The 23,424-nt window shown below is 42.6% G+C and overlaps 4 protein-coding genes across 6 annotated transcripts; all 4 read left to right on the forward strand.

The window, feature by feature from the left end:
* The first annotated feature begins 833 nt into the window (after nucleotides 1-833).
* On the forward strand, nucleotides 834-4,071 carry LOC118414054 (leucine-rich repeat-containing protein 1-like). Its single transcript, XM_035817804.1, has 2 exons — nucleotides 834-1,155; nucleotides 2,201-4,071. The coding sequence occupies exon 2, from the start codon at nucleotides 2,201-2,203 to the stop codon at nucleotides 3,554-3,556; it is 1,356 nt and encodes a 451-aa protein (XP_035673697.1). The 5' UTR covers nucleotides 834-1,155; the 3' UTR covers nucleotides 3,557-4,071.
* A 134-nt stretch (nucleotides 4,072-4,205) lies between these two features.
* On the forward strand, nucleotides 4,206-7,490 carry LOC118414073 (tetraspanin-11-like). The gene is made up of 7 exons (XM_035817837.1): nucleotides 4,206-4,438; nucleotides 5,270-5,458; nucleotides 5,667-5,741; nucleotides 5,919-6,023; nucleotides 6,222-6,410; nucleotides 6,631-6,714; nucleotides 6,914-7,490. The coding sequence occupies exons 1-7, from the start codon at nucleotides 4,340-4,342 to the stop codon at nucleotides 6,956-6,958; spliced, it is 786 nt and encodes a 261-aa protein (XP_035673730.1). The 5' UTR covers nucleotides 4,206-4,339; the 3' UTR covers nucleotides 6,959-7,490.
* A 341-nt stretch (nucleotides 7,491-7,831) lies between these two features.
* Nucleotides 7,832-10,928, forward strand: LOC118414046 (serine/threonine-protein phosphatase 6 regulatory ankyrin repeat subunit C-like). Its single transcript, XM_035817796.1, has 2 exons — nucleotides 7,832-8,408; nucleotides 9,073-10,928. The coding sequence occupies exons 1-2, from the start codon at nucleotides 8,082-8,084 to the stop codon at nucleotides 10,339-10,341; spliced, it is 1,596 nt and encodes a 531-aa protein (XP_035673689.1). The 5' UTR covers nucleotides 7,832-8,081; the 3' UTR covers nucleotides 10,342-10,928.
* A 1,400-nt stretch (nucleotides 10,929-12,328) lies between these two features.
* On the forward strand, nucleotides 12,329-23,404 carry LOC118414023. Of its 3 annotated transcripts, none has more exons than XM_035817749.1 (9): nucleotides 12,329-12,867; nucleotides 14,124-15,119; nucleotides 15,498-15,737; nucleotides 17,583-17,951; nucleotides 18,062-18,214; nucleotides 18,449-18,685; nucleotides 18,886-18,993; nucleotides 19,278-19,442; nucleotides 19,812-23,404. In XM_035817749.1, exons 1-9 carry the CDS (start codon nucleotides 12,453-12,455, stop codon nucleotides 22,229-22,231), a joined length of 5,103 nt encoding a protein of 1,700 aa, XP_035673642.1. In that variant the 5' UTR covers nucleotides 12,329-12,452; the 3' UTR covers nucleotides 22,232-23,404. The 3 variants fall into 3 exon arrangements, with proteins under 3 accessions (XP_035673642.1, XP_035673643.1, XP_035673644.1); XM_035817750.1 differs by having other exon boundaries at nucleotides 14,157-15,119; XM_035817751.1 differs by lacking the exon at nucleotides 17,583-17,951.
* The last annotated feature ends 20 nt before the right edge of the window (nucleotides 23,405-23,424 follow it).

Raw genomic sequence — 23,424 nt, forward strand, 5'->3', positions numbered from 1 at the left:
TTCTATAAGACGCGATCTCTGAGTATTTGCCGTCGATCGAGCTGTATTAGCATGGTGCTGTTGTTATTTATATATGGAAGCGAGTTCTACAGAATCAACACTGAAACTTGTTTCACTGGTACACATACATCGTACTTTGAAGTGAGGTTTTACAGGCACACACGCATGCACACAAACACACGCACAAACACACGCACAAAACACACACAAACAAACACACAAACACTATAGCACAAGCCTTCGATCGTATCAAGATCTCTGTAAACATTTTTGCAAAGGAAAATGAGTCATAGTTGTAGCTATATATCGAACACCATTGGCTTGATTTATCTGTAACCTATTATCTATAATTGAATCGGCCCGATGCTGAATATTTCCAAGCTGCTGTGCACGAGATAACCGTTCTGACGTCAGTGGGGATCATGCTTCATATCCGCTCGAGTAAACAGTAATTGATTTCTGAGTCTGAGCTATGACTTATCCACACCACAACTAGTCTCTATCTAATCGGGTATTAAATGCAGCGCCCCGTACGTAAGTGGAGTGAAGTAAACTTGAATATTGGCTATATATTTACCAAACTCAATTGATGTTTGCCCAATTCTATTGTCGAATCGACTAAACAATATGTTGTTATCAAACGTGGTTATAACTTATAGACATCATCGGGGAGCATTCATCATCAAGGATATCAAGGATATTTTAATCTCCTTGGTACGACAAAACGCTTAACGATGCATATATATAAATATATATATATTCTATGGCTCCAGTAACTCTGACCGCGTGTAACGATTAATTAATTGTAGAACGGTTTGTCCTTGAACGTATCATCAATAAAAAGACATTAAAGGCTCGAGTAGTCAAGTTCCAGTGAGTTCATTCATGGATTTTCCATTACGCGTTGGAATTTTCCCTCCCCGTTGTCTAGCAACCAGTGACGTAATTATCTGGTTGAATGAAGGTACTTCAGTATGTTCGAGGAAGGTGTCATTCACATAGTGGGTGAGGACCAGGAACAAACGGGGATCTCTCTTTGCCGTGTACGATTCACAGACCACTGTAGGGTAGCAGACACTCTGAAGGCCAGCTTCATTGTGAAGCAAAAGGAGGAATGGAGACATCCGTGTAGAAGCTACTTGTCCAACAGAGAAGGTACGGGAACTTTGATGTTCGTTTTGTATTTTAACATTGACGTTACAGAAAAACCAATGTCACTATCTGTGCTTCCATCAATATGCTGCAAATTGTTTTCGCGGCCTTTGATACTTCATTTTGCCCTTAATGCCTTCGTGCTGTTAAATGTGTTTCTGGCCTTCGCTCACTTTCTTGCGACAAATCGCTGTTTTACATTTTGTTTGGTTGCATTGTGGACGATGTGAAATCCAGTGTATAGACAAGTTTGACAAGTTCGGTAATGTAAAAGCTAACCCTGTTAGTGTTTTTTTAATCAAAAATGATCATGAATCTTCTAGATTTTCCTTTTGCTGATTGAAATAGCCCTAGATAACCACAGCAATTTGGTAGTGTGCACACTAGTGTGATCTACATGTATGTAGGGTACGCTAGCATTAGAAGGGAGGCGGTTCCGCGTTACCGTTAGATTAGCCATTAACGATGACTCGGATCCCCGCACCTGGGGCCCAGACCGGTTTTAACCGCCCTCCCAGTCACATACACTGAAGGTTCCAGTGGTTTCGTTGCAAGTCAGCTTAGTCAAGGTTCTACACATACTATTTTGCAGTTAGAACTGTTAAGTACATGTGTGAATAAGGTGATACCGCGATACTGATTCTTTCCGTGAATGGATATCTAAGAGCACACTATATAGATTTTCTGTATCATCTCCCACGGTTTCCCTAATCTCCAGGCAGTCACCGGCTGACGGCACTCCTTGGCAGGCTATATACTCTTTGGACAGCTTTGATACTATCTTATGCCACCGATAAATGCGCTTGGAGATTACGGTTTCCCCACGTTTCACCACTTCTGCCATTCTCTCTCCAATGCTGTGAATATTAATTGAAGGGAGTGGAAAACATCATCACTACGAGTGTACCAGGGATATGTAGTGGATTAACTGGACCAACATGTTTTTCAGTTGACCTTATTCGGCGGTGTGCATATTGTTAACGCTGTCTACAACTTCCTGTGTCTCAGAAATACATGTCTGACAGTCCATTCTTTTAATTTGTTACAGATGATGCAGTTGGAACACAAACCCTTGATTTCCAGTCTGTCTGGAGGTACGGCGGGGCCCGATGTCCAAGGAGTTGTCTTTCCGAGGGACTCATGCTGGGCGAGAACCAACGTAGACGTTGACGAGGAGATCAGAGCCACACGGATAGATGATATGGAGTACACCTATCCACACGGCACGTTCTACGTTCGTCAGGAGTCGACAACGGAAGAAATCATAAAGATTATGCCACCTGAACAATCGGAGAAGGGGGAATCGAAAGTAGTTGGGGAGAGTATGAATGTCCCTGTAGGAGATACACACCAGACGGATGATGGCCATAAGAACTGTGAACCATCACTCAACTTTGCCGTCACTATATCATCTCTTCAGCCATCGAGATCGCATTGTCATCATAGACAGTCACACAGAAACAAGGAAAAGCGAAATGTTTCCTCACAGGTTTCCTACGTCAAATGGGTCTCACAAATTACACCTATTACCCACGACAAAATGATCGGCCAGCGTTTGGTCACAATACTTTTCTATCCCCCGGACTGTAACGGACTAAAGGCATTACTTCTGTCCATGGATCCAAAGGAAGACAACAAGGACAAGTTCAAGTTTTTCCCCAACTTTGTTCTCTCCGTCCGTGATTTGGAAATTCTTTGCTTGGACAACAACATCATCCGTGATCTGCCAGCTAAGATTGACCGCCTGGCATGTCTGAAGGTTCTGGACCTCGACAAGAATGTCATTGAACGTCTTCCAAAACAACTGGGGAAACTGAGAAATCTAGAAGAACTCTACATCGCCAATAACCACCTACAGGAGTTGCCAGAAGAAATGAAACATCTCGCGAAGCTACGTCTCCTGAATCTCAGGAACAACAACTTAAAACGTTTCCCCAGGGTACTGCTCCAGTTGACCAAGTTGGTAGCCCTCTTGTTGGACAACAATGGTATAGAGGAAATTCCAGGCGATGTCGACAAATTCAAGGATATGAAAGTCTTACTTTTGAGAGGAAACCTTCTCGTCACACTACCTGAGACGTTATGGGCCTTAACAGAGCTCAGTTGTTTGATGTTGTGCTACAATGCAATCGAAGAACTTTCTGACGGCATCCTCAATCTCAGGAATCTTCACACGTTTGCCATAAACGGCAATAAGATAGTGCGCCTTCCGGAGAAACTTTCTCAGTTGAAAAGTTTGAAGATTCTTAGTTTTACAGGCAACCGGATCGAACACCTGCCTGATAGCTTTGAAGCACTTGAACTTGTTCACCTGTTATTGGAAGGAAATCCTTTGACAGCACAGGAGCAGCATGGGGGGAGCACAGGAGGCACGTCTATAAATGACCAGGGTTTCTGTACCTGACAGAACATCTTTACTGTAGGCTGACTGAAAACGTTGAAATGAGTATCGTGCAATAAAGATGATCAAGGACGATATATCAAGGACAACTTAAGAATGGCATGGTAGCCTGCAGCTGGCTATCATTCATGGCATTGTCTTGATAGTAAGCCAGAATTCCCAGCCGTGAGCGAACCATGCCATGGCAATATGGAAAACCCGTATTACTCAATCATATGTTCTTGTGTTGACTTTATTAATTAGGTATGTCAATGTGACGACAAGAGAAGAGTGTAATGCTGAACTAAACGAAGTATTGCTGTCATTAATTAAAGACTGAAATTATAATTGCACTGTAATTTTTCATGGCTGTCGTGATTATTATCACAGCAAAGGATTATCTGACTGTTCACTTTTACTGCTATTATGTAGAAGAGAGACACTTGATTATTATTTTCATTACAAACTTCTTCGTCTACTCTGAAGTTGACATTGACCGTTACTTATATATAGGTAAAATAACTCTTCCGTATCTCCTCTGTGAGCCTTCCTTCCTTATTCCAAGCAAACATTGCACACACATTTCCTTGTTTAAGGCACGAGATTTTGGACGAGAGCCTAGTTTAAATGTAATCATGTCCATGACTCACGCATGAATGATCTTGTCCAAGTTGTCGTGCCTATCGAACACGTCAGAGGACGCTGCGCGCCGCGGGTTGGCTAGCAGAACAGAATCCCGCTGAACAAGCCGGATTCGCGGCGCGGAAACCAAAAGCAGACCTCGTTTTCTTCAAGAAAGGGGTCAGGATGTTTCGTTCTCCTTACTTTGATGGCTACACCGACATCTCAGTGCAGGACGAACATGGGAAGAACCGTTCTGTGGTGGGATGCCTCTTCCTGATAGTGGTGAGAAGTTTTCTCCTGTCAAGGACGTTCGAGCTCCTAGATCCTTGATTTTAACCTCCTTGCTTATATTCAACACATGTAGCCGTGTAGTATATTGTTACCATAGCAAGGAAGTTTCGCTACATGTCACCTTACTCTAGACTTCTAAAGCAAAATGTAAGAAACAAATTTGATTTTAGGCCTACCAACGGTTGTGGAAGTTTGTCCCATCTTCAATATGTATGAGTGTAGCCTCACATGGTTGTCACGCGGAACCAATTATAGGGTTTCCTGGGGGGATGACGGGCCTGTCTAATACAGTCTCGGGTGTTTGGCATAAAAGTTTCTTTTTAGTTCTCTAACTATTCAACATGTCCCAATTTTCACTATAGCTCCAGTACAGGAGGGTCAGTGCGGTCATTCCCAATTTTCGCAATTTTCAAAGAGTATGAAATGAATCCAATCAATGGGATAACTGATATTGATGAGGATGTAAAGAGATGTGGGCGCGAGAGTTTTTTACTTTTCTAACATTATTTCTGTCCATACCCTTTGGTTTTCGGAAGGAATGGAAAGCATTCAACCCCTGCCATTTCCAGACAGATTTCATGGTCAATTGGACGGTCGGTGGTAGAGCTAATCCTTGCTCCACAGGAGGGGAACAGGCAAGACCTAATCAACAAGCAGATGTTGGGGGTAAGGTTTCTTGAGTGGCATGTATGTCCAGCGTCCGATCCATACAATATCAATGAAAGACAGATATGTTCATCAGCTAGTTATCATATTGCGTGTGTCTGCACACACCAATTGTCTGCAGGATGTGGAAATACCGTTTTCCCTCGCTCTCTCCAGATCGGCTCGTGTGTTCTGGTTGGCTATGGGATCTGGACTCTTCAGAACAAATTCTTCTTCGCACCCCTGCTCGACAGCCCGCTGTACAGTCTGGGCCTGCCCGTTATGATAGCGGCTGGGGGAAGCGCCCTGGCTGTATGTATGCTGCACGTCTGTGTCATCTGTGCAAGGAGCGGCTGTAAGAAACCGGTGAGAAGTCCACAAGAACGGAGCAAGAGCAGGGCAGATACATCTAATGTTTTTAACGTATACGTATGACCTTTCATTGAATGACTTGTCACTAACCTTAAACACATCTGAATTAATGAAGATACCCCTACAGTAATGAGGATGCGCCTAGACGTCTGATTTTATATCCATTACCACAAGCAGTGCTATCTTCTATCCCTCTACACAGTTCCTAGGTCTTCTTGTTGCCATCACCTTCCTGGGACTAGCTTCGGGAATTGTACTGTTCATATCGAAGAACGAGGTAAGGCATTTTTAGGCTTTGTTGTGCTAATTGATCAATGAAAATATCATCATATACTTTTAGCTATATACTAGGAACAATCTAGTCCACAAGAGCATTGTCTCAAATCGACACTGTGATTGTGATATAGAAACCTGGCTGATAAAGACACTTTCATTTCCCTACTCTTTGGAGCAGGTTGATGGCACACTGGCGGGTAGACTAAGAATGTCTCTTGAGCTGCAATACGGACAGCCAGGAGAAGAGGGCTTGACTTTTTCTTGGGACAGAACACAGGAAAAGGTGAGACCATCCGGCCATTCTTTGTCTGACGTTTGTCATCATTTCCCAGGAAAAATGGCGTCAACTGTTTTCCATACACATACGATCACACACAAAATTGTGAGTCTCCCTAGTGATTGATTAATGAAATAAAAGACTTACATAACCGTAAGTTGAACTTCGGTAACTACCCCAGAGATATCCTCCCAAATCATGCAGCTGCAGTGTTGTGGAGTAGGTAATAAGACGTCAGGGTACCTTGCCTGGAGGAGCAGCACGTGGTACCTGAACCAGACACAAGTCCGCCCCAGTGCGCAGGTGCCGCAGAGCTGCTGCACTGTTGATGACGACACGGGACAAGCCCGCGAATGTCAGTTTGATGTACCGAACCAGTTTCTGAATGAAAAGGTTAGTACATACATTTCAATGTTCAACCTAGTCAAATAACCATCCTAGTCGAATAATCAACTTTCTTGGAGTTGTGTGTGAAACGTTTTGCCAGGAGAGAAGTTTGGTGGGATTCATATTTTGAAATAGGCATATTCATTTAGTTACTTCTGATTTAGTGGGTTGCCCATCTCAGTGACATGACACTACTTTTCATTTCTGTCTAATTTGCGTTCTTCAGGGATGCCAAGACGATGTCCAAGAAGTGTTTTTCGATCACGCTAGAGAGTTGGGGATAGTTGCAACTGTGGTCAGTCTTTTGGAGGTGCGTAAACACATGTCTTTCACTTTGAAAGTTGAAAATGTCAATGTGATAATCGTGGAGCAAATTTGACAAATTTTGTTACTTTTTTGTTTTAAATTTGTATCAACGTAAAAACACAAGAATAGAACCACGCGTTAGTATGGATTTCATTATCTAATCACTGCCCCTCACCGCATGGGTATTTTTTTCTCCCCTACAGCTGATGATTCTTCTGGTGACGCTCAGCACACTCCGACATCTATAGCTGTCATCATCATCATCATTATCATCATCATCATCATTATCATTTGAACTTCATTGATACATATCAAGTTGCAAGCATGACGTAAAGCTGATTTGTCTTCACCGTTTTTCCATTGATGTTACATCGATACATTGCATGTTTGCAAGCTGCACGTCAATGTAACACAAACATGTTCACTTCGCTGTGATAGCTAAGGCTTTACATGAGCAAAACATAATTGCATGATCAATACATTCAATATCGAAATAAGAAACATCCGACCGGCTTGGATGAGTGTTTGAAAATGGGAAAGACGTTGATGATATGCAAACGCGATTTACCTAGTCTGTGCAATGATCTGTGTAACACAAACGCTGATGCCCAGGGGTGTAACTGACCCACAGAGGAGGCCGGTCGGATGTTGGGCGGACTGCTGTAAGCGAGATTTAATCAGAATACGATTTTCCCAGCTCGACCAAAAACAAACAAGCTTGTTAGGCGAAAATTTTCTTGCTTTGGCCTTATAGTCAAATAAACTTTTGTGACAATATAAGCCTACCGAAATTCTTCTTTTCTTCATTATTTCCTGAACTTTTATTCGGTACAAATGCAATACATGTGTATACTGTAACGTTACAGTAGCGACACATGAATAGTCAAATATTGCTTCACGCACACTCGCACCAAAGACAATGCTAGTTGCCATCCCTTGAATAAATAGTTAGTGGAATAACCCGTCCCATGGAAACCACGTACGTGAATACAGTGGAAACATTATGTGACGTCAAAGGTCACGGAAATGGAGGCTATCATTGAGATATTTCAGACACTCGCTATTCCGACATACAATACAAACATCAGTTAATTTTACATTTACATATTTGTAGGGCTATGACCCCGAGCATTTCTATCTCATTTGTACTGTAAATATTACGCTTTCGTGCAGTATTGCACAAATCTGCCCTGTATCCAAATTTGTACTTGGTGGCCCTGAAACCTCTTTATTAGCCTCATAGTAGCATATTGCGTCATCCACATTGTGGAATTTTCCGCCACTGCATGTGGAAGGGCAAAATCGGCATCAAGATCAGTCGTGCAGTAATTTTGATGGACTTGACCGTGAAATAGTGTCTGTTCGTTAAAAATGTCGTGGTTAGATCCTGTAGAAACGACTTATCAGGGTGTAACGGAGAATGAACAGGCGCTGCTGGCGGCGATTCTGCAAGGTGACGCGGAGAAGGTGAGACAACTGTGTACACAGCCTGACGTGGACCTGCACAGAAAGGTGACGCGGCATGGAGAGGGCGATCTCGCCTCCCTACAATGGGAGGACTCCTTCCTGTGCACCGCAGCCGAGCTGGGGCACGAGGGGATCGTCAGGGAGCTGGTGTCAGCCGGGGCCAGGGTCAACCTGCTCTGCCGGGACAGGGACGGCTTCACGCCGCTGATACGTGCGATCGTGCACGACCAGGTTAGTACCGTTACCGGGTCATGACATCTGTGGTCAGCCAAGTAGGTTAGAACCCCCTTGGGTCAACCAACCTCCTTGGGTCTTTGTGGGCGTGATGGCGCTGTACAAACAACAGCTAAATGTCAGTTTGATAGGGAGGGCGTGAGTTACCAGACTCCACTGGTTAATTCAACCGTTGCCCAGGCATTATATCTCCTTTCAGACGCCCAATTGATTGAAAGAGAAAAGTTGGTTTCAATATACATTTGTATTTGCAGGAAAGGATAGTCAAGGCAAGGAGGTTAAAAAAGGAGGTGGTTCAATCAGAAGTCCCTTTGTATTTGTATGTGTATGTGTTATAGTTCCCTCCGAAGACCTTGGAGCAGCCGGTTCTGTTTATCAGAGTAGCCAAGCTGTCCTGCTCCACATTTGGCTGAATGAGTAAATCTGGTGACCAGTGTATGACTCACATGAGCTGAGCATGATGAGGTTGCATTGTTGCCTACACCATTCATATTGAGCCATCATCCCATCAACAAAGTAATAGAACATTAGGGAGTGGAAGACATCATTGGCAAATGTCCCCCAAACTGAGACAGGGAAAGTAGAAATGTGGTCGATATAGGACCTGGATATCGGGCTAGCCAATAAAGATGATGAGCATGTTTACATTGTATTTTCACAGGTTCCAGTAGTAGAGGCTCTTCTGAGAGACCTCGGGGCAGATGTCCACCTGGCAGACAGCTGCGAACAATCACCCCTGCACCACGCCGTCCGTCGTGTCCACGAACAGAAGCGACTACGGATCCTGCTCAAGTATGGGGCAACCGTCAACGCGCAGGACATGTGGGGGTACACACCACTGGTGGCAGCCATCCAAGATGCAGGACCAGTGCTAACAGTGGAGGTACTGCTGAAGGAGTATGGCGCAGACCCAAACCTAGCTGATAACAACGGCCGCACTTCCCTGCATTGGGCCATGCGCTCGGATCATGCTGACAAGCTGCTGCCGTTGTTGAAAGAAGCGGGGGCCGACGTGAACGCCCAGAACAAGAATGAAGCTACGCCGCTGATCAGAGCAATTCTGTTTGACCGCGTTTCAGCTGTAGAAACCTTGGTTCGAGATTACAAGGTTGATCCCAACGTACCTGACGACATGGGACTGACACCTTTACACTGGGCTGCCAAATCCAGACATGCTACCCCATTGGTGAAAACTCTCCTGGCCGCAGGAGCAGACGTGAATGCGAAGGACGGACAAGAGCAGACACCCCTGCACGTTGCGTCTGGTTCAAACTCTGCAGAAACAATCTCACTTTTAGTGGATGCTGGTGCAGAAGTGAACTCGGTTGATGTGAAGGGTAACACAGCCCTCCATATTGCCGCACGGGAAAATGCCAACACTGAAGTTTTCAAAGCCCTTATCAGCCACGGCATCAACATTAATGCAAAGAATGAAGAAGGGGAGACATCATTGTTGTTGACTATGCAGACACAGGCCAGTGACGCCTTCCAAACATTGCTTGACTCCAACGCGGACCTGCAGATTGTGAGTGATACGGACGACTCCCTCTTGCATATGGCAGCACGAAGGGACGCCAAGGACCTTGTACGGATGCTGCTACAACAAGGGGTGGACGCCAACACCAGTAATGCTGTGGGGGACACCGCTCTTCATGCCGCAGCACGCAGAAATGCTGACGAAGCCGTCCAAGAACTGATCCAAAAGGGCTGCAGCGTGAACGCGAAGAATGCGAGTGGGGACACACCTCTCCATCTGGCTGCCAAGTGTGCCTACGCTGGATGGGATGAGACGCACATCGTTCAGATCCTAGTGGAGAGTGGTGCTGACCCCAGTTTGAAAAACAAGGAGGGAAAAACACCATATGAGGTTGCAAAGGACAGCAACTTTCCGGAAGCCACAGAGTACATTTACAAGGGACTGGAAGAGTAGACTCCAAGTCTTCTCCAAGTAAAGGCCAAGCCCCCATACGTACCTGTGGGGGCCCAGATAGGATAGCCTGGCATGGTAGCCAGATCTAGTAGGCAGGCATCCTGGCCTTTTCTGTAAAACCAACTATTTGTAATGTTGTATGTTGATATGGTCCAAAAGTAGATGCTGTGACATGCATTAATTCATGATGTCATTATGTATCATTCCAGTCTGTTTAACACAAATTCTGCTGTCCAGGGCTGTAACTGGTCCCTCCCTGCAGGATGTTGGATGGGCTGCTATAAGTGAGATTCAATTAGGCAATATCATTCCAGTTTCAAAATGACTTGTTATTTGGTGATTTAAAACAGTGAGAACTGTTTTTGTGGATGGACTGTTTTTGTGCTGCTGGCTTGTATATGTGTATGGAAGATACATTTGCACCAGGAACAGACTTTGGCTTATATGTTATTGTTGGTTATTTTCAATGAGCAGTGGACTCTCAATAATAGTAGATTAATGATCAGTGGAAGTATCATTTTTAATTTTACCATACTTTTCTAATGTGGATGTTTATTGTGCCAATGGTAAATAAAGATGTCATTTTATGTTGAAGTTGAATTCTTTATAGAATACTTAAATAAAGTTAAGTGAAAAGCCCCTGCTGTTAATTAACAGCAGGGGCTTTTTACTTAATATATTACATCCAATCTGTTATAACAGATTGGATGTAAAATATGCCAAAAAAGCAGTTACTAAAGCAACGCCAAGCAGCAGTTACTCAAGCAGTTATTAACGGTTTACGTCCCTGACACTGACGAAAGATAGTGGATGCTATCTGAAATATTTGTCAGTGACCTTTTCCAAAATAATATCCAGTTGCTTGAGTAACTGCGGTTTGGCGTATCTTATTACCTGGATGTCTAACCTCCACTTTGAAATGTTTTTTGGGTGGTATTTGAAGCCTAGCCTACAAAATGGAGAGATATTATTGATTTATTGGGAGAACATATGGCAAACACTGCAATATTGAAAGTTCCCTACATTATGAGCAGGACGGCTTAAAACGCTTGAACAGATAAAACAGGAACACCGTCTTTGGACTGAGAGAATAATGATAAATCAAAGCCCTATGGAAAACTATATTGTATGACTTGTATGTGTGATGGTGATGATTCATTTTCAATGGTTCTGTGGCCTACACCATTGCTAGCCAAGGGGTAATAGTTCATCATAGATAATGTTTATTTTACTTATGCAACTTACATTAATAAACTTTGCATCACATTAATCAACTTTTACCATTGTGATCTACACTGCAATGTATACCATTATTTCTGTACGCCAGTACTAGTAATATTTTTCTGTCACCACCCCACCCCTTAAAATTGAATAAACTATTCCAAGAACATGGCGAAGGTGGTGAAGAAAGTTTCGGTTCCCGACTCGCAAAGTGTATAAACTTCGGTCTGATGTTAGGGGTTTGGTGAAATGCAGAAGCCTGTTATACAGCAGATCACAGGGAATATATGGAAGCTCCAACTTAAGGCTGAGGAGCATGAAGACAGAGCATGAAGTGAGAAAATAGATTTTGCTCGGGGACTTTCCAGTTTAGGGGATTCCCCTCGTCGTATTAGGCCACACCAATTTAATTTCTTGGTTCACGGATTTTTTCATAAAAAATATGGAGCGAGAGGGCGAAATAAAAATAAGAATAAAAATTGTAAAATGGTTGGGGTAAAGGTAACGGCTAATCCAAAACATAAAGAAAAAAGTTTTCAGCTTGAAAAAAGTACAAAAACACTATTATTGTACAGTAACAGCACCTGTACCCACACTTTAAGGAGCTTATAATATAAAGGCCAATTTGCTACACCAGAAAGATGGTGAATGGTTTCATTAATGGTGAAAATTTGCAGAGTGGTAATCTTTATTTTTATTTTATTTTCCAAAAAATAGGAGCGAGCGAATCCGTGAACCAAGAAATTAAATTGGTGTGGCCTTAGGGGCCAATTTTACAGGTACTGTTACTTTTCCCCCTGGTATGTCTTTCCATTTATCGAATGTAGTCAAGATCAATAGCCACTAAAAGTGCCTTAAAGTACTTTTGAATATATACTGGGGCATTTGTAATGGATCCTCAACATCTGCGTGCCTTGAGAGACCACCGTGTACAGCTGGTACATGGAACCAAGCACATTCCCACCATACTAGACTATCTTGTACAGGACAACATCATCACAGAGGAAGATGAACAACAAGTACAAGAAAAGGATGGACCAAATCAGATCCGCAAACTACTGGCCATATTGCCATCCAAAGGGGACAGAGCATTTCAGTCATTCTGTCAAGCACTAGGGAGGACTGGGCATAGTGGATTGGCCAGAAGACTTAATACCTGTAGTAATGATGTAGACAGGACAGGACAAAATGTTATCTTTGACCCAGGAAGTTCTCAACATTCAAGGTTACATGACCAGAACAGCAATGCTGTCAGCAGCTGTGCACATGATCTCCAGACTGTCAATAAACCAACAAGAAAGAAAGGTGATTCTTTACGTCTTCTTCTGACATTCTGTAATCAGTTAAACTTGTTGAATCAGTTGAAGTGTATCCATTGGCATAATACCGGCAGTAATACTTATAAGTTATACCGTCAAATGACATAAACGATAAATTTTCGGTGATCCACTAGCGAGGCAACAGTAATTTCCGAGCACACTTCAGACATCCACGTATTTCACACATTTTCAAAAAGGCTTTGATAACAGTGCATTCGAAGACAACAAGGCCAAAAGTTTTCACATCATTTTCGGGGCAGGCAAGCTCGTCATGGGATGAACACACTGTCACGTTCATCGCAAGATTTGTAGATAATAATCGCACATGCTCACGGCACAAGACGAGCATGATTCAACAGCAATCTTGAATTTCTTTTGGTGACCAACAACTCGTGTAAAAGTGTGAAGAACCGTTGCATTATTGCCCGGATCTACGGCTGAATGGGTCAAATTGAACGTACGCCGCCATTTTCCCGCCATTTTTAATGCTATGCCAGCAGTAAAGTTTGACGTCATAGCGGTTGTGACGGACCAAAATTAAATGAAAATTCTTGATAGTAAACGCCCATTTTTTCATGACTTTTTGTATGCTCACGCAGGTTTTTGTTTTGTGCAATTACTAACAGCAAAGGAAGGAAAAACAGAGGATGTATAAAGGTACATAGCGGCAGTTAGTTGTGCCGTGTTTCGTTCTGCCGGTATTATTGCACCCCCTTCCAACCACGCGCCCGTTCTTCGTGCAATTCCGTGGTGTGTTCCAATTACGATATTATGTTTTTAACAGGACAAGAGAGACAAAAAAATATACACAGAAGAAGTGGCAAAGGTAAGCTGTAACAGCAACATGTAACTGGAGAAAATGATGCGTTGATCATTTGCCAAATTAGTATTGCTTGAGAAATTGCAGTAAACCTGCCGGTATTATGCCAATGGATGTTAATGCTTGAGACAAAGCTTTATGATATATCAGTGTTGATATCCGTGTTGATATATCATGCACTATTAATTATGCACTATTATTTTATATCATGCACTATTAACTGATAAATTAAAATGTAGTAAAAACTATGCTTATGTATAGTCACAGTTACAGCTCCTTTTACTATCAAAGTAATATATAAAGTATAATGTTAGTACGTACCAATTACACATGGCATCATATGTTTGCTGTTACAAGTGTACATTGTGAGATGTATCTTCATGATGTGTAATGTTACTAGGGACATTTTTTCCTGTGTACAGTTTCAGGGGAGCATGTATTCATTGTGCATGCAGGAGAAGACAAGGATTCCTTTGTCAGGCCACTTGTCCAAACCCTCCAGGATAAGGGTATCGCCCAAGAAGACATTTTCTATGATGAACTGTCCATCAGTACTGGGGAAGTCATCCGAGACAGGATCATGTCAGCCCTAGCTAGTGACAGTATGGAAGTTGTTGTGATTGTAGCTAGCAAGAGTCTGCTGAATCACAAATACTGGCCAAAACTGGAGCTAGAAACTGCTCTCAGACACAACAAGAGACTGTACCCTATCTGGCTTGATGACAACCTGGATTCATTCAAGGAGTTTAGTTCCTTAGTCGGCCAGTATTGCCCAACACTGAAGCAAATCAGGGCCCACTGTGTACTGACTTCAAAGATATCAGAAGAGATGGCTGTAATTGCCTCTGAACTCATGTCCATGATATCATGCTCAATTGTTCAAGAAAATGGGCATAAATCAAAAGATTCTCATACAGGTAATGCAGGAAGCTCCATGACTTCAAACTTTAGTAGGTTTGTTGCAGAGTTGCCCGATATGACTCAAGGTTTCACACAGTCAGGACCAACTACCTCCCCTTGTCAGTTATCCAGTGAGTCATCATCAACAATACTTAGTGGTACTGTTGAGTCCATGGGCTATGATCAATTTGATGCCTCCCAAACAACAGCTACTAGTGCAGTGTCATCTGGAATGAACAGTGTTGGGCAGGAGTTCATCACTCAAGCAGGACCCAGTACGTCTCCCTTACAGGGATGCAATGGACAAAGTTCAGTTCAGTCTAGACACATTAAGTCTCCTTTCATGTTGGAGGATGCTAGTGAGGATGAAAAGTTCATGAAGAAGATGCATAGTGGAGTAAGATCTGCTCATAGCATTTCTGGAAATCAGCATCAGCTACATGGAGCAGGGAAGAGACAATCCACAAGCAGAAAGCCAGACAGTCCTTACATGAGCCCATCAAGACTGCTAGACATAGGTAAGAACTGATTAATGTCAGGCTCTTAATGTGGATCTTATTGATGCGCTGTGTGGATATGGGCCAGTACCTTGTACAAATGTTGTAGGTGGATGTTGTAGGTTAAATACAAATACTATGTGTCATGCACAAAAATGTAAATATTGGAATTAATGAAGCCATCAAATATAAGAAATACAAGTAGAAGTTGTACAAATTAGTGTACATTATGTAAATACACTTGTCTGAATTACATCATGGTAGGATAATAAGATGCTTTTCAGGTTTGCAGTTTGAAAGCAAGTCAGCATACATGTAACAGATATCAGTCCTTCCAACTGTCCAACTGATAACTTAAGATTCAGAGCACTCCTGAATTTTTTTCATGTATTATTGCAGACTTAGAGGCAGCTATGGAGGTTGTGGTGGCCAGCATCATTAGTGATGAGTGGAGAACCCTCCTCCATCACCTGGGTCTGTCTGAACTGGAACTGGAAACTCTGCAGAACAAGGAGACGCCAGAGGCAGCCTGTGAGGCAGGACTGAAACTGTGGAGGGAGACCAGAGGTCAGGAAGTCACCACAGAGAGACTGGTCAGGGCTGTCAAGGACACTAAGGTCAAACTACGGAATGGTGCAGGTACCACATAGTCATGCATTAAATAACAATAATGCTATCAAGAAGTTTACACTAGGTTTGGAGTGAGAATAAATGATTGTTGCCTTTACTACATGTATAATACATTTCATTTAAGAGATATTTCTACATCTTGTGATTATACATTATTTATATTATCTTACCTTATGGCCAACACAAGAATGCATATGCATATAGGGCTGATGTATATGCAGAGCGATGCATATGCAGAGCTTCCTTGGTAGAATACTTGATAGAGATATCTCATAACTCCATATTTAGTCAGTGTTTTTTTAAAGTAGTACCGCGCCATTGGGTAATGTTAATGAGTTAGTGACGTCACTGCCTTGACTGTCAGGGATCCCATGATCCTCTTCGCCCTCTTCTATCATGGCTGTACTTGAGTGAGCTTCATGGAATAAACGCCTCTTCCAATCAAGTTGCATCGGCTCCTATGATTCACTATCGCGTCCCCTTGTCAATGTTGGCGTGGTGTGCAGCGGCTGGGAAACGATACCCAGGCCCAAACCCGAACTTTGCGCAGGGGAGATCGCACTCTGAGTGGACGGGAAGCCACTAGCAAATGAGGATGTAGGTCAACAATGGCGTCATCACAAGTGCAGGAGGGGATCTGGTCTTAGCTCCCCAGCGGAGCCCTTGGTCGGAAGTTATGCGTGACTACACCTCATCCTTGCGCCAGCTTCGCTGAACAACCCCCAGAGGACTCATAGAAGTCGCAGGGAGTAGTACTCAGCTTACCTATCCGGCAAAACCCCGAATCTTCCCAGTGTCCCCCGGCCGTGTGAGTACAACGTCAAAATTCACCAACCGCCATGTTTCTTTCGTTCAACCTTCAACATAACGTTCTACCCGATTTGACGCGGACCGCCCACGGACATGCCCACCTACGAACTCCGCTCTACAAACTTCGTCTGATCACCGCTGAACTGTGCCAGCTCAGAAGAATATCATCTACGCTGAACTGTATACCAGCCAAGAGGCACTTTATGCTCCAGCCGAGAAGAACATCGCTCACGCCGAACTGTAACTGTTAACACCTCCGGCCAAGAGAGTCACAGAACTTTGACAGTCACGAACTTTGCCCAAACAGAACTCTGCTTTACCAGTATTTTTTTTTTCTCCTGCAGATAATCGATATTGTATTCGTCCCCATTTTATGTTAGCTACGACATTGGTATCTCACAGAAAAACATTGACAATTTATTTCAGTCCAACTGTTACCTTCATTCGTACGTAATGTATTCACAATCTGATGTTACATAATTGTTATCTTTCATATTATGTTTAACAAACCTTACCTCATTAGTCAACACTCTTCTTCACGTACATTGTAATGTTATATCTGTCTTTTCATTAGATCTAGATTTCCCAAGTATTGTTAAGGGGATTATTTCATGGACTTCACTATTGTTAATGCACACCTTGCAGATTTTTAGTATTTATACCATTCATTACGAAAAGTAAACAACAGGCTTTGATTTTTTTAAACATTGCATCTATTGTTCTTCCCAATTTTTAGCACACGATAGTTTTGTAAAAAGGAGAAAGAGAGAAATAAGAGGATAAAGAGAAATCACGCCATTGGGTAATGTTAATGAGTTAGTGACGTCACTGCCTTGACTGTCAGGGATCCCATGATCCTCTTCGCCCTCTTCTATCATGGCTGTACTTGAGTGAGCTTCATGGAATAAACGCCTCTTCCAATCAAGTTGCATCGGCTCCTATGATTCACTATCGCGTCCCCTTGTCAATGTTGGCGCCGGTATAAATAAAGGTATTACCTGGCAATTCAATTATCATCCTTACAGTCTGATCCTTATTTGTCAGATGTGAAGATTAAACTATCCATTAAAGAAAAGTGGACTGACTGGCTCAACAAAAAGGCTGACATCATCTTCACAGAAGAGGTGCTAAATGATCCGCAAAGGTTTGACTCTGCCATGCTAAGGTTTGACAAGCTAAAAGGTTCCATCAAGGATTTGTGGGAGGGTAGTGTGTGGTGCCTCCTTACATTCTATCGATGGAGCAGCGTGCAAGAGTTTGTGGGTGGCTGCAGGGAGGGAGCCTTGACAGAACTCCTCACAGAAGATTATGTGGATGAGCAGATGATGGCAGCCTGTGGAGGGACAGAGCTATATGTCTGTGTGGAGATAGACCAGACAGACCTGCACAAAGCCTGGAACTTCTTCCATGCAGGTCAGTTCAAGTTCTTTGCTGTAGGTAATCATATAAACAAAGTGACATGATTAGTTCTGGTCCATAAATGTCATAAAAGTTAAGGGTCAATAAAATGTTTTCCTTGGCAGATTGTAACTCCCCTGATGAGGATCACCCCCCTTCTGGTGACTGGCAGGCAGAGACCATATCAGCACTCTCCTCCTCATCATCCCCTGATGGAGAGCCAATGGACATAGACACACACATCAGTGTCAAAGAGGAACCGATGGATTTTGAGTCAGGTTAGATCTTTGTCTCCTTTATGTTGATTTCCCTACCATGAAGAATGTATTTCATCCACTCCATTTTCTTTCCCATTTTGCTTTCTGCAGATGTTTGGCAAAGTGACAAGTTAAAAGTGGCAAAGTGGAAATTGCCTGAATGATCTGATTGATTGAATTAGTAATAATATGTATCAATGATATTACTAATTCCCAATATTATATTTATTCACCAACATCACATTTTTTATTCAGATCTTGACACAGCCTTTGAGATAGTGTCCAAAGACCTGTGGTCTGACTGGGAGCGGCTGGCCCGTACCATGGGCTTCACGCAGTCTGATGTAGACAGCATAAAGTCAGGGTCACCTGACCAGCCATACGAGCAGTGCTGGCAGCTGCTGTACAGATGGAGGGACAGGGAGGGACAGAGGGCAACTCTACAGGCACTGATGCAGCAGCTGAGGGTGGCAGGGTTCCATGAGACATCAGGTAGCCTTCTACACCACCAAAATGTATTCATTGGTTATATCAAATGTCAAGTCTGACTCCATGAAGGTTGGTTGCATGCGAGAACCTATTAGTTTTCTTATAAGGTATAATGTATACAATTTCAGGTTTTTCATTGCTTTCACCTCTGTGCACTGGGTACAATGTTGAGTCCATAAGATTTCTTGCGTTTTGATTTTTAGAAAAGCTTGACATTGGAGACATGTCTGACCAAGAGGAACATGGAGCAAGCAAGAAGTCCTGGGATGACAGCGAATCATCCTCAGACAGTGACAGTGATTCTGATGGAGGTGAGGTCAAGAAATTAAGATGGGGCTGAAAAAAACAACTTATTTTGAACTCTATTTCATAACATAACAGCATTTATATTTTCTGCATTGGTGAATTATGTAAAAAATAGAAAAAGTTGGCTTTGTTGATTTCAAGGTCAATATGAAGTCTGACACAGTGTGTATGTACAATTAATATGTATACAGGATTTGGTTTGGGTCTACCCTTTTCTGTTTGTACATTTATATGCTGTCTGTAAATTGGTTGACATCGTTTGTTTCCACCCATGGTTGTGCAATCACAGATGACAATTCTATGAAAGGTGCAGTATCAATAAGATCCAAGATGAAGCAGTTGAAGAAGGGGAAACGTCAAGTTCCTGACCCTCAGTGGTCCACAGTCAAGGGAGTGAAGAGGAAGAAGATGGAGGATGATGGTGATGTGGAGATGCATATGGTGAAACAAACAGGTACCTGCACTGTAAAGCTTTTACCAACTAAAGAACACAATGAGTGAACATAAAGAATACACTTTGTACATAATAAACCACATTTCAATTCTTCTTCTTATTGAATGATTGTCCTTATATGATAGGAGCTTATGTATCCTTATATGATAGTATCATGTTGGAGTATACAATGTATTTTGTGTCTCATACTTCAGGTCAGTATTGGTTGTTTCTCTTAGACTCAGTAAATATGTCTCTTATATTCTTCACTCAATATGACAGACAATATCTGCTTCATTGATAGCTTGGTCTTCAAAAACACAAGAGACCTCTATGCATGTAGTTGTTTGAAGTTTCTACAATCCCTGAAAATCTCTCATCTTACCTTAGGTGTAACAACAAGTGACAGCACAGTACCGGCTGAGGAGGCCACTGATGACCTGTCCTTCATGTTGACCCCTGCTGACATCAAATGTTGGCAGGATGCTATGAAGACGCATGTTCTGTCCACTAGTAGAGTTTCACTGGAGGAGCAGTTCCGCTTCAACATGTTGGTGATGCACCTCATCAAAGATGAGTACTACCACAAACATCTGTGCTGTTACTGGAATGATAAGGGTTCTCTTCCAGTAAGGCTTACACAGTTTGTGTCTTATGTTGTTACAAAATGTGGTCATGAACACTGTATCAAAGGAAATCTTGATAAAGAAGTGTACGATGGCATGGAGCAAGACATACAATACCAATTGGGTAAATTGCTCTTCAAACAGGATGCCGCAGGTGTATGTAAGCAATTGTCACGTGACAGTCTACAGTCTTGTTTTACTAATGACCAGTTGAAGTATGTGCAGGCCTGGCTAGAGCCAACCTCTGACTCAGGGTCCTCTGTTGCTCCATACTACAGATTCAAGCATGAGTGTGTACGGCAGTACATAATGGCTGTATGGGTGGCAGGGACAATTTATGAACAAGGAGAGACTATCAGGGCTAATGATTTTTTGAGGCAATGCTTTGATATTTCCTCAAAGTTGGACACCATGGCATACCTTGTTGCAGGACATATGGCACAGAATGACCAGGTAGAGCTGTTCTCCTATCAGCTGTCCAGAATCTTATTCTCCATGGATACAACAGATTTTTCTGTCATCCAGAAAGTTGCCATATGTGTTGCAGAGACAGGGCAGGTTGATAGATTTGAAAGTCACACATCACAGATTTTTCCAGGTAATGTCATTGATCTAACATCATGGCCAAGCATGAGTTACTTAGGAAAGCTGTCACTGGCACATCTGAAGGAAACATTTCCTTTGACATGTAAACTTTCCCATGAGGATGATATCCTTAAGCTCCTGTTCAAGTCCAAACAGAACAAAGCAGAGGCACAGCTTGTATTGTCCCTTATGAAGTCCAGACATAGGTCTGTTGTCTTGTACCCACACTACAAATCTTTGTTAGAAGGCAGCACAGCTCTGGTTTCCCAGACACCATGTCGCATTGATAAGCTTTACCTGAACAACCTTGCACTTGCTGACCCTGACTTTAGCAACATCCTCCCACTGCTACAGTTTGTACCTGGACTGAAGCATTTGAGTCTTCAAAAGACTAAATTATCTATCTTTGGTATGTCAAAAATATGTGACTTCTTGTCTTTCATCCCAAATATTGAACATCTTGTCTTGTTCAAATGTAGAATTCCCAAAGATTCTTTTCTTACTCTCACTGAACATTTGCAATGCCTCAAAAAGTTAAAGCATCTAAATCTGTCACAGACAGTTTTGACCAATGAGGGAGTAAACCTTTTTGCACATAACTTGTCAAGCCTGAAAGCTATAGAAGTTTTAGATCTAAGAAAAACTAAGGTTGGAAAGGATGAGGTGGCAAATTTGTGTGAGTCCATTGCTAATATGGACAACATACCACAATTAATTCTTGGTTCCCAAACATCTTCCTACAGATTCTTCCTTGGTATTACTAACAGTAGGGGCAGCAGGCTCATCATCCAGACTAGTGACTTGAACATTGTTTCCCTAGTAAGTAAACTTTCCTCTCAGGTCTACAGAGTGCAGTTAAGCCACCAGGGCAAGGTGTTGTATTCAGTACAGGCAAAGGAAGGAGAGAATAAAGACATGACATTCGATCTCACATGTTCTGGTAACATTACTGAGAACATCCATGCTCTTTCTTTAGTACTGCCTGTAGGACATCGTGTGCAGCAGGCAGATGTGGAGCAGCTCGAGCTGGGTGTTTGTCTCATTGGGGATGAGGAGGTGGCACTCCTGGCTGAGATGTTTTGTTATTTACCATGTCTCAAACATCTAGACTTGTCCAATAACATGATCACATCTTCAGGTGCCTTAGCTGTAGCTGCTCACATATCACACCTACAGCAGCTGGAGTGGTTAGATTTGAGTGGTAACAACATTGGTGAGGTTGGTGTCACAGCTATGAATGAAAAGTTGGTCAATCTTGAAAAGCTGAAATATGTTAACTTCAATATGAATAGTGTTACTGTTAACATGAGAACATGTCTGCTTCTCACACTCTCTAACATGGAGAACCTTTCAGAGGTAAACCTCAGCACAGAGAGGTCATTTTATCTGTATCTCCTGGGTGTGTACAACAACAAGGGCAACAGGCTGACCATCAGGACCGGTGATGCTGATGTTGTCTCATTAGTTGATCAGGTGTTCTCTCAGGTGTACAGAGTGGAGCTCAGCTGGAGGGGCAAAGTTTTGTATTCAGTACAGGCAGATGGGGGCCTTAGGGGAGAACCCACCCAGGATGACATTAGATCTGACATGTGCTGGTAACATTACTGCAAACATCCAGGCTCTTTCTGCAGTCCTGCCTGTAGGACACCGTGTGCAGCAGGCAGATGTGGAGGAACTCAAGCTGGGTGGGTCTTTCATTGGGGATGAGGAAGTGAGACTACTGGCTGAGATGTTCTGTTATTTACCATGTCTCAAACATCTAGATTTGTCTCATAATGGGATGACATCTTCAGGTGCCTCAGCTGTGGCTGCTAACATGTCACACGTACAGCAGCTGGAGTTGTTGGACTTCAGTTTTAACACAATCGGAGATGGCGGTTTTATAGAGTTGGCTGACAGCTTCAGTTTTATCCAAGAACTCAAATATCTAGACCTGTCTCATAACTGGATCTTATTCACTACTAGTGATAGTATTATTGCTATGAATGAGAAATTACCCTATCTTTGGCAACTGAAATGTTTGAAAATTGATACAATAGGTCTGCATTACAACACCAAGAAATCACTGCTAATCACATTATCAAACATGCAGCACCTATCACAAGTGCATGTCAGCTCCAGCTGGGGTCCTCATGTGATTGATGAGGTTGAACGTTGCTTGTTTGTTAACAACTGCAATGGCAGTTTACTCACTATCAGAACAAATGACACTGATGTTATATCACTAGTAACTCAGCTGTTCACACAGGTACAGTTGTGATGGGGATCCAGAGTTGTGTTCAGTATGGGTGGTGAATGGTGTCAGAATTTAAACACATTCAGTTTCATTAAACCCAATAAAAGTCTATCAGTTTGTCCTCAGGCTACCCTGTAAAAAAATTCAGCTGTCATTTCAGACAGTGATGTGAAGTTTGATATTCTGAATCCACTCTGGGATAAAAAGGTAGTAACATCAATCGTGGTAAAGTTTCTGAAAGACAGGATTGTTGATATTGATGCTTCAGCAGCTGCTGTACCTCCTGATCACAGAGTATTCTGCAATGTGCCTCATGTGGGTATTCCTCCCTGCTACATTTTACCCCCCCCCCCCCAAGTTCTTATGCTTAGGTGTCCATTTTTTTTCTGGTTACAACATCATATCTTGTACCCTAGTGACAAGCTGCATGTATGCTTTAGTGGTAAACATGACATTATGTAATCAGCTTAAAATATCTTGTTGCATCAGCTGATCTAATCAAATCATCATCTCTTACTACAATGTATTAGTTGCCTTGAAAGCTCTTAGACATTTG

The sequence above is a fragment of the Branchiostoma floridae genome, chromosome 4, assembly GCF_000003815.2.
Source record: "Branchiostoma floridae strain S238N-H82 chromosome 4, Bfl_VNyyK, whole genome shotgun sequence".
In the NCBI taxonomy this organism is placed as follows: Eukaryota; Metazoa; Chordata; class Leptocardii; order Amphioxiformes; family Branchiostomatidae; genus Branchiostoma; species Branchiostoma floridae.

What these genes read in the sequence shown, in the direction of transcription:
- LOC118414046 (XM_035817796.1), top strand. Translation starts at nt 8,082, where the DNA reads ATGTCGTGGTTAGATCCTGTAGAAACGACTTATCAGGGTGTAACGGAG. An exon ending in GTGCGATCGTGCACGACCAG is followed by an intron (nt 8,409 to 9,072) that starts GTTAGTACCGTT and finishes GTATTTTCACAG; the next exon opens with GTTCCAGTAGTAGAGGCTCT.
- LOC118414023 (XM_035817749.1), top strand. Translation starts at nt 12,453, where the DNA reads ATGGATCCTCAACATCTGCGTGCCTTGAGAGACCACCGTGTACAGCTG. An exon ending in TAAACCAACAAGAAAGAAAG is followed by an intron (nt 12,868 to 14,123) that starts GTGATTCTTTAC and finishes TCCTGTGTACAG; the next exon opens with TTTCAGGGGAGCATGTATTC. An exon ending in CAAACTACGGAATGGTGCAG is followed by an intron (nt 15,738 to 17,582) that starts GTACCACATAGT and finishes CTTATTTGTCAG; the next exon opens with ATGTGAAGATTAAACTATCC.
- LOC118414054 (XM_035817804.1), top strand. Translation starts at nt 2,201, where the DNA reads ATGATGCAGTTGGAACACAAACCCTTGATTTCCAGTCTGTCTGGAGGT.
- LOC118414073 (XM_035817837.1), top strand. Translation starts at nt 4,340, where the DNA reads ATGTTTCGTTCTCCTTACTTTGATGGCTACACCGACATCTCAGTGCAG. An exon ending in GGGACAGAACACAGGAAAAG is followed by an intron (nt 6,024 to 6,221) that starts GTGAGACCATCC and finishes CAAATCATGCAG; the next exon opens with CTGCAGTGTTGTGGAGTAGG. An exon ending in CTGTGGTCAGTCTTTTGGAG is followed by an intron (nt 6,715 to 6,913) that starts GTGCGTAAACAC and finishes TCTCCCCTACAG; the next exon opens with CTGATGATTCTTCTGGTGAC.